The 10,434-nt window shown below is 28.7% G+C and overlaps 1 protein-coding gene across 1 annotated transcript; it reads left to right on the top strand.

Moving 5' to 3' along the window:
• Window positions 1-541: 541 nt before the first annotated feature.
• On the top strand, window positions 542-10,019 carry LOTGIDRAFT_212528 (hypothetical protein; the record flags this gene model as incomplete). Its single annotated transcript, XM_009048238.1, has 15 exons — window positions 542-697; window positions 1,310-1,465; window positions 1,773-1,863; window positions 2,381-2,440; window positions 2,834-2,926; window positions 3,248-3,380; window positions 3,860-3,922; window positions 4,311-4,423; window positions 5,066-5,110; window positions 5,368-5,478; window positions 7,369-7,520; window positions 7,854-7,980; window positions 8,710-8,783; window positions 8,973-9,060; window positions 9,877-10,019. 15 exons carry the CDS (start codon window positions 542-544, stop codon window positions 10,017-10,019), a joined length of 1,605 nt encoding a protein of 534 aa, XP_009046486.1.
• Between the last annotated feature and the right edge of the window lie 415 nt (window positions 10,020-10,434).

The following is a 10,434-nucleotide window of genomic DNA, read 5'->3' as shown; positions in this document are numbered from 1 at the left end:
TGATGTGTTTTTTTTGTAGTGGTGAATCAAACCAGAGGTTTTAAAACAAGAACACATGAAAAAGAAGCAGTGGGAAGTTCTAAAGAAGGCAATTCCAGGATATCTTTAGGAAATATTTTTGATATGAATAATCCAATTGTAAGTCATATAACTATTTCTGGTCAACATGTAGGTAAAAACAATGATTGAAACAAAAATACAGTAGTGTGACCTATATTCATTGAACCACACTAAATATTTTCTACTAGTCATATAGTGTTGTTTAGAAATGACACCAAACAAGTTCACTGATAAATGTATTTTCTGAAAGACCAAGATTGAGACTTAAGAGAGTTAAATGGATTATACAGAGGATTTCTTAAATTTTTATGCTTATCGGGAACACTTATAGCATCAATTTGCACCATTTCAATTTTCAATCAGACGTCTGTGGTTCCCGCAATTCCACTAAAAATAAGTGTTTTATGATTTAATCCCCGCAAAATTTGCTTGTATCACATAAGACCTTTCTTTACAATCAAAAACATTTCAGTTTCCTGCTATGAAGAAAAGTTCTCTTGAAGTTCCGAGTGTACTTGAAAGTGACAAAACATCTAAAGAGCTTTCTGATAAAATTAAAGTGGCTTTCTCTGAGGGATATATGAGTGGGCTTAAAAGCAATACAAATGGAAAAAAATCAAAGAACTTAAGGAATTTTGTCATACTATTCATAGTAGTTAGTGGTGTGCTACTTTATACTAAACTTCGTCTTGGTAAGTAGAAACTCTATTATATCATAGTCATGCATGTTGTCATCCATGTCTATCTAGCTGTCCTTTCATCAATATATTTACATTTCTCCTTTAAAGGAAGTGTAAACTAAATGATGAACATCCATTTCCAAGATAAAAATGATAAATAAGAATTTTGTACCCAGCGAATTGAACAAAGTGTCTTTTGACATCATTTTTATCCCAAATTGCTAGTTTAGGCATGTAGAGATGCGAGATTATGCTGCACGTTATATATAGAAATGAAAACAAAGCAATATGGTTGACATATAAAATATCACAAAATAGCTAGTCATTGTGCTAAAATTTAACATATAGTGCTCACTGTCAGTTTTTCTGGTATACAAATGAGGATAAGTAACATTCGAGGTTCGCTATTTCGCAAGTCACTGTTCAATTTGATGTATATAGAAATCCCTTTTAGTTAGTAATGAATATTCAAATAAAATTAATAACAAATCTGTAAAGTAGTAAACTGAGTAGTTTATGACAACTGTACACTTTTACAAAATTAAAAGTTGTTTGCAAAATTTGGACAGTTTGCCACAATGTACAATATTTGTTTGTATTTGTTGATAATTGTTGTTTACTATATAACAGCAATTCAATCCCCAGAATTTAAAAAATTGTTTGGTGTCAATAAGTTTATGGTACAGCCAGAATTTGTGAAGACTACATTTAAAGATGTCAAAGGGGTAAGTGTCAGGAATAATAATAATTCTTGTGTCGGTACCAAATTATCATTATTACAAATTTTCTATATTTTGATACACCATGTGTATTTACTAAGTTAAAACAATAATGTTTTACCCAAGAATCAAATAGATACATACAAGTGAATTTTACCCCCTTAACTACATTACGTATGATATTGTTGCCCTTTTATAGTAATATGATTTGTATCATTTCATGATCAGCACCAGCACTATTTAAAGCCCATAATCCTAATTACCTCACTAGACTAGTTCAATGATATTTAAAAAAGTGTATTTTATATTTTAGTCTGATGAAGCCAAAGAAGAGCTTGAACAGGTAGTAGATTATTTATCTGATCCAGATAAATATACCAGTTTGGGAGCTAAATTACCAAAAGGTAAGAAATATATAATAAAGAATTTTTAGCTTAAACTATTACCTGATCAAAGTAAAAAGGTTCTTGACTTTAAGAGAATTTGAATATCAGCTTGAAAATAGTACTGTTAATATTAAAAAAGTTTTTTATATGTTGAAATTGAAAAGAAACACTAGAAATTTCAACCAAAAGTTTTAGCTGAAAATTGTCGAAATTTTGAAGACAATGTGTGGTAATATTTATATTTTTATCAACTCAAAGACATTCTTAGTCTAACAGTACTATTTTGAGGCTGCTATTCCAAAATAAAATTTTTTTATTAACCATATCCAGAAATCATTGCAAGTTTCAGGTTCGAAGATTATGTTGTATTTCTCGTCCTGTCTGATCACAATTTTACAATAGATTGATACTGTACATGCGAAAGGGTAAACTTCTGACAAAGCCTTTGAAGATATTTTAAGACAAATCACACAAACTGTGCCTTAATCTTTTAAAAAACAATATTTCTAGGGTTCTTATTTTCTGGTTGTTTCAGGAGTGTTACTAGTTGGACCACCTGGGGTTGGCAAAACATTACTAGCTAGAGCAGTAGCAGGTACATTTATTTTTATTGGCTAACATTGTAATGTGGGTGTATATTGTCATGGCCTAGGGTCTGTCAACCTCATTGGTCATTAAATCTGCTATTGTCATTCAAAAAAAATTTTAATAGATAGAGTAGCATACAATTTAGACCTCTTTTTCTTATGTAATGTTCTATCTACTTCTAAATGTCACTTAGATATTATAATTTACACCTCTCTTATAATAATTTTATCTCAAAATATAAGTAATATTAGAATTAATGGCTGGAAATGGGTGTGTATCTACTCTACTCATATTTCTATTGTCTTTTCAAATTACAGAAGAAATTGCTCCCCAAAATTTCAAATTACTATGTAATTTGTGCCTGGCCGTATCTCTATGTAACCACTTGTTATATTTACAGGTGAAGCAGGAGTTCCATATTTCCAAGCTTCCGGAGCAGAATTTGATGAAATCTTTGCTGGTTCTGGAGCACGAAAAATTCGAGATTTATTTGGTATGGATCGATATTATTGATTATTTTGTTCTGTTGACATGTTTTGTGTTTGATATCCTTAATTAAGACAGCTGGTTTGGAAATTAAAGCTCTACATTTCAATTATTTAACTTGACAAGAACTAGCTATAACTTTAGATTTAAGTCATATATCATAACAAACTGTTTTCTCACATTGTACACTGTATGGAATAGTCAATCTTCAGTAGCTCAAACTGTAATAGAAAAGTATAGTGTTAAATGTATGATGCTTAGGTTGTTTAAAGGTATTGACATTTTTCTAAACTGTTACCTCTGGATTTTTTTATTTCTTTGTTTTAAGGTCAAGCCAAAGGCCATGCACCATGTGTGATATTTCTTGATGAAATTGATTCAGTTGGTAAAAAACGTTCCAGTGAATCTTTCCATCCCTATGCAAATCAGACTGTCAATCAATTATTATCAGAAATGGATGGGTAAGATTAAGTCTAGTTATTTCAGACCTGACCCAGAATGTGTGATCTTCAATTTGCTAATCAAAAAGTCAAGCTATTACAAACTGCACCTTATACACAGGCAAATACATCCTATCAAAGCCCTTGACAGAAAAGCTTAAACAATTTAACTGGCATGGCTAGCTATGATTGGCTTATTGGCTAGTTTACAATCAAATAGCGACATTTACAGAGTTTTGGATACAGGAAAGGTGGCTATTGCAGTCAAGGGTTATTGCAGTCAAGGTATAAGACACAGTTTATAACAGCTTGACATTGTGAAGATGCCATTTGCTAAGTATTCTTGAATGGATCTGGATTCAGCTCATGATTTTCAGTTTTTTGATAAGTGTCTGCTAATTTATTTCATTGACATGCATTTGCTGGTATCCATGCGTCCACTTTTGTTGGATATCTGCTGCCATTGTCTGAGGTATGGGTTTATTTTTTATTTATTTAAGATTTACAGAAAATAGAGGTATTATTGTGATAGGAGCTACCAATAAACTAGAGAATCTAGATTCGTAAGTAGAATGTCATTATAAGTTAAATGTCTAAATATGATTATCAACTGTAAACACAATTTTAGGGATTGTTAGGAAATGTACATCAAGACACATAGTTTCTATATACGCTGTTCCATTGCTTCTTAATTATCCAAACTCAATGTAAAATATTTCTCAAATGTCAGCTTCACCTAACAGTTAACTAGGAATACCACATGGAATTTAATTGTTGAAACAGACTTTGAAAGGCTGTGATTATTTTAAACTTTGATTACTGTTGGGTGTCATTGTTATTTGATTGTAAGCAGACTCTATTTCTAATTGTCATTCTGAAAAATGATTTAGGAAATTGAAATTAAATTTTCTGATGATGTACATTCAGTATGTTTATATTTTTGTTTAATAGTGCTGTAACTAGAGCAGGAAGATTTGATGTAACAGTTCATATCAACAAACCAGATTTAAAAGGACGTGAAGAATTATTAGGATATTATTTAGCTAAAGTGAAAACTGACAAATGTAAGTTGCAACAGGATTGTTAATAGGACTGATTATCACCGTTAACATCCATATAACAATGTTGGCTGTGTAGTTTGTAGCCTTTTTATGTGTATTGGAGACACTTTTGATAAAATGACCAGTTTTGAATACAGTGAGGTAAATCAAGTTGGTCTTCTGGATTCAGTAGACTAACTAAGAAATTTAGATAGAAATGCCGCCATCTTGTAAGGGGAGATAACATATATTATTAATATTCACTTTTTGGAGCAATATCGTCTCCAGTTAACTCTTTCTGGAATTGCAGGATCCACAGGCGTTTAATGAAGAATTGGAAGATCCCAAATAGAAGTCAAAGGTGTTCCTGATACACTTTTAAAGACTAGAAAACCTCTTTACAATCCCTTTAAGTTCTTATATATTTCAACTTTCTTTTTTATGGTATTTCTTTTGTTTGAAGGAGAAAATCATTGAGGATGTATTAGTATCATTTAATGTAAGAAATATGATGACAATAATATGTTTATTTGGAGGGCCTCATGATGCCCAGGATCTATTGGAGTTTTTCCATGAATGTAATGGTTGCTGATATTGGTTATTTTTTTATGACCAAACAACTATTATTACCCTAAGAAAATTAATAGCTTTCTATTGATATTACAGCATTAGATGTCAGAAGTTTAGCAAGTTTAACCATTGGTTTAACTGGTATGTATCATAAAATATAAACTAAAATATCTGATCTTGATAAGTCTGTGCTTTGATCTCAGACAAGTACTTTCAAAAATTGTTTTTGAAAGTTTTATTCTTGATATGTAATTTTCCATACTTTCAGACCCTCTGTTTCATAAAAATATCTCACAATATACTGTTTGTCTACATTTGAACTGATTTTAAGACTGTCACACTTGTGAGAAGTTTTAATAGTTTGCCACCAACTAATGATGTACAATTGGACATGACAGGTGCAGATATATCTAATTTGGTGAATCAAGCAGCACTACAAGCTACAGTTGAGGGCTGTCAAACAGTACAGAGATCACATTTAGACTTCGCTTTTGATAAAGTTAGCATGGGTAAGTTTGTTATTGTAATTAGGGCTGGGTAACATGATCCAAATAATCTTCTAGTACTATCTACTACTAGGAATTTATAATTTTGATTATTATCATCACTAGGAATTTATAATTTTGATTATTATCATCTCTAGGAATTTATAATTTTGATTATTATCATCACTAGGAATTTATAATTTTTATAATTTTGATTATTATCATCTCTAAGAATTTATAATTTTTATAATTTTGATTATTATCATCACTAGGAATTTATAATTTTTATAATTTTGATTATTATCATCACTAGGAATTTATAATTTTTATAATTTTAATTATTATCATCTCTAGGAATTTATAATTTTTATAATTTTGATTATTATCATCACTAGGAATTTATAATTTTTATAATGTTGATTATTATCATCACTAGGAATTTATAATTTTTATAATTTTGATTATTATCATCACTAGGAATTTATAATTTTTATAATTTTGATTATTATCATCACTAGGAATTTATAATTTTTATAATTTTGATTATTATCATCACTAGGAATTTATAATTTTGATTATTATCATCACTAGGAATTTATGATTTTTATAATTTTGATTATTATCATCTCTAGGAATTTATAATTTTTATAATTTTGATTATTATCATCACTAGGAATTTATAATTTTTATAATTTTGATTATTATCATCACTAGGAATTTATAATTTTTATAATTTTGATTATTATCATCTCTAGGAATTTATAATTTTTATAATTTTGATTATTATCATCACTAGGAATTTATAATTTTTATAATTTTGATTATTATCATCACTAGGAATTTATAATTTTGATTATTATCATCACTAGGAATTTATAATTTTGATTATTATCATCTCTAGGAATTTATAATTTTGATTATTATCATCACTAGGAATTTATAATTTTTATAATGTTGATTATTATCATCACTAGGAATTTATAATTTTTATAATTTTGATTATTATCATCACTAGGAATTTATAATTTTGATTATTATCATCACTAGGAATTTATAATTTTTATAATTTTGATTATTATCATCTCTAGGAATTTATAATTTTTATAATTTTGATTATTATCATCACTAGGAATTTATAATTTTTATAATTTTGATTATTATCATCTCTAGGAATTTATAATTTTTATAATTTTGATTATTATCATCACTAGGAATTTATAATTTTGATTATTATCATCACTAGGAATTTATAATTTTGATTATTATCATCACTAGGAATTTATAATTTTGATTATTATCATCTCTAGGAATTTATAATTTTTATAATTTTGATTATTATCATCACTAGGAATTTATAATTTTGATTATACTGTACCTGTAGTAATCTCTTCCACATACATTCCCTCTAGCACATCATTTACCCACAATGAACTATAATAACGATATCAAAGCAAGAATAGACTTCTATGACACAAAAATAACTCATGAAATTGAGAAATTTGGCATATTTTGAATTCAATAATTCATCCCAATTTGGTAACCGATACCCAGCTCTAATGAAAAATGACATAGTATGTGTAATTAGTGTTTATGACTTTCTCGCAAATCGGAAACTCACAAAAGTGGAGAAGTTTAAGCAGTATTTACAAGTAAGTGGATGAAGAGGTGAAAGCGGTCTTAAAATATCTTTGTATTCCAATTCCAAGCTCTTTGTCAACAAAGAATACCAATATTTGAAGTTCCTGCTATTTTTCGACCGGGTTAAGTTTAAAGTCATTTCTTCTTGAGCATTCTCTTGTGAAATGAAATGAAAACCTATTTTTTTTGTCATTCCATATTATCTGTTGTCTTGACAAAGTGTCTTTTTCCAATAATGACCAATAATGTTTTTTACCTCCAATGTTTGATTTGTAGGACCAGCTAAAAAGTCCAAGATACCTGATAGAAAAGTCAATTTACAAACAGCCTACCACGAAGCTGGACACGCAATAGTAGCTTTTTTTACTGAAGAAGCTAATCAAGTCTATAAAGTCACCATTCTGCCTCGAGGAAGTTCCCTTGGTCATGTGAGTAGAAAAAATTCATAGTAACTATTGTAATCTTGTGACCACATCACTCTTTGAGATTTGCTTTACAAACTTTGCCATTGAAATAAATTAGAATTTTAACGTTATACAATGATATTAGAGAAAGAGTTATAGCCTTGAATGACAAAATGTACCTCAACCATTGTTGTATCTAGCCTTCACCTACTATAATATCCACTCATCTGCAATGGTGAAATTTATTGACTAATTGATTTCTTGTATCAAAAAGTCTGTAGTTACTCTTTAGTATTACCGGACCCTTGTTATATGTATATAAACCACTTCAACATCAATAACAATCCTACTTTTTAGACAAGTCTGTTACCTGAAGAAGATGAATATGGATTTTCTAAATCCCAATTGATGGCCCAGATTGATGTCAGTATGGGTGGTCAGGTTGCAGAAGAACTTATTTATGGGAAGCAAAATATTTCTACAGGTATAGTAACTTCATTGATATATTTCATTGCTATATTTATTATGTATCTTCATTAGATATATTTTTGATATATTTGTATTAGATATATTTATGATGTATCTGTATTAGATATATTTATGATGTATCTGTATTAGATATATTTATGATGTATCTGTAGTAGACATATTTATTATGTATCCTCATTAGATATATTTATGATGTATCTGTAGTAGACATATTTATTATGTTTCTGTATTAAATATATTTATGATGTATCTGTAATAGATATATTTATGATGTATCTGTAGTAGATATATTTATGATGTATCTGTATTAGATATAGTATCTGTATTAGACATATTTATTATGTATCTGTCTTAAATATATTTATGATGTATCTGTAAATGATATATTTATGATGTAATATGTATATGTATTAGATATATTTATGATTAATTGCAAGTATCTGTTATGTATCTGTATATATAGTTCTTTATTTATGATAAAGCATTTGTAATAGATATAAAAAGTAAAAATTCATCTGTAGTTTAATATATCTGTAATACGTTAGAAATAAAATTGTATCTGAAAAAAAATGTATCTGTAAAGTAATGCATATCTAATAGATATAAAAGTTAAAATAATATAATACATAGAAATTAAGCTAAAGAAACTTTCAAAAACAATACTTAAAGCGACTGACTCATGTCCTATGAAAATTTAATGAATTTGCTTACACTTGTATTACAGGGGCTTCTTCAGATATACAGTTAGCAACTGCTGTGGCAACAAATATGGTAACAAAGTTTGGGTTCAATGATAAGGTTTGTATATTCCATATTAACAAAACTTCTACAAAACTTTTTCATTTTTGTAGCTTATTATCTTTTAGAATCTTTCATAATCACCATCTTTATTTCCTGTATTGAATACTTTTTCAAGGTTTAAAGAGTTTTCTCATTTAATTTTGATTTTGCCTCTTTGAATGGATTTGTTTGATATTGTCATTCTAGCTTGGTCCAAGGAATATCAATATGAAGTCAGCAAGTCCTAACATGAAAGACATAGTAGATAAAGAAATTGAAGTGGTGTTAAAGGCAAGTAAAATGACTGAAAATATACCTACATGAGATCAGTCTAATTCAAATTAGACCAACTTTCGTTTCTTTTTTTCATTATCTTTTATTTTTAATGTAGCCACTTCAGTTGGGGTCTAACAACAGCCTTCTTAAAATGTCAAATTAACCTTTTGTTCTCGATGACTTTAACCAATCAAATTTCTGCCTTCTCCAGCGCTGGCGTTTTGTGATGCGGTGTTTATTAAGTTAATTTGACAAACATTCAAGAGGGCTGTTGTTGGACCCAAACTGAAGTGGCTGTATTAAAAATGAAAGCTCATAAAAAAAAAAACAGAAAGAAAGTTTGAGAGGAATGAAAGTTTGGTCTAATTCTAATTAAACCGACATGGGATGTCAAGTCAATTATATATGAATCAAGTGTCTTCTTACTTTATTTTTTTTTGTTTTTGACTTCTATCTTGTTCGCTAACTTGCTTAAAGTCACTGGAAAGATAATACTCATTTCACTGAACTGATGAGGAAGGTGTATACAAAACAGATGTCATCAGAGTTGAGCTGGTCATTAAGGTTCCTAGGCTTCTGTACTCCTGCTGACAAATCTAAGCTATACCACTTGTCAAAGGCTTTTTTTGAATAAATTCGTTTAACTAAGTGGACCATGAGAATAAGAAAGAAAGATGTGATTTTGTGAACATACAGCTTTGTTTTGAACATTACTTGAATCTGTGTGTCTGATTGCGTTAGATTTTATCTACCCTAGATGATAGCATCATTGAATGTTACATTTAAACCATTCTTATTTAATCCTTTTATTTCAATATTTCTCTACTTCAGGCAGCGTATCAAAGAGCAAAAAAAATCATTGAAAGTCATTCAAATGAGCTTGAAGTCTTAGCACAAAGTCTTATGAAATATGAAACCTTAGATAAAAAGGAAATTGAAGACATTCTGAAAGGTAAAATACCGGATTCTTTCAAGTGAACCTGAATAAGTTTATTGTTGATTTTAACATGGAATATTTTAACTATTTTTTGGACTATCTGAAAATATTAAACAATAAAATCTAAAACAGAGCTGAAATTTTGTTTGATGTTTAAATTGTTATCTCTGACAAAATTTCGCATTTTCAGTGTACAGCACTTCAATTTAACGAATTTACCTCATATTCTGAGTCATTTTTGGATAATTGAAGCAGTGTTAGTGTCTTGGTACAAACAAGACTATCATTTTGCATCAAACGTATAGATATTCAACCCCTTTTTTTATTTGAGTACATTGGTGTAGGTTTTGTTTGCTTTTGAATCTGAGCAATTTATTTTCTTGAACTACTTGGAAGCCAATTTTAAAGATATATTTAGTCTTTATTTCATGTTATTGCTTATTTATTTGCCATATA

The sequence above is a fragment of the Lottia gigantea genome, assembly GCF_000327385.1.
Source record: "Lottia gigantea unplaced genomic scaffold LOTGIsca_12, whole genome shotgun sequence".
In the NCBI taxonomy this organism is placed as follows: Eukaryota; Metazoa; Mollusca; class Gastropoda; family Lottiidae; genus Lottia; species Lottia gigantea.
Note: the sequence above shows the minus strand (reverse complement) of the source record. Positions and strands in the feature narration are given on the sequence as shown.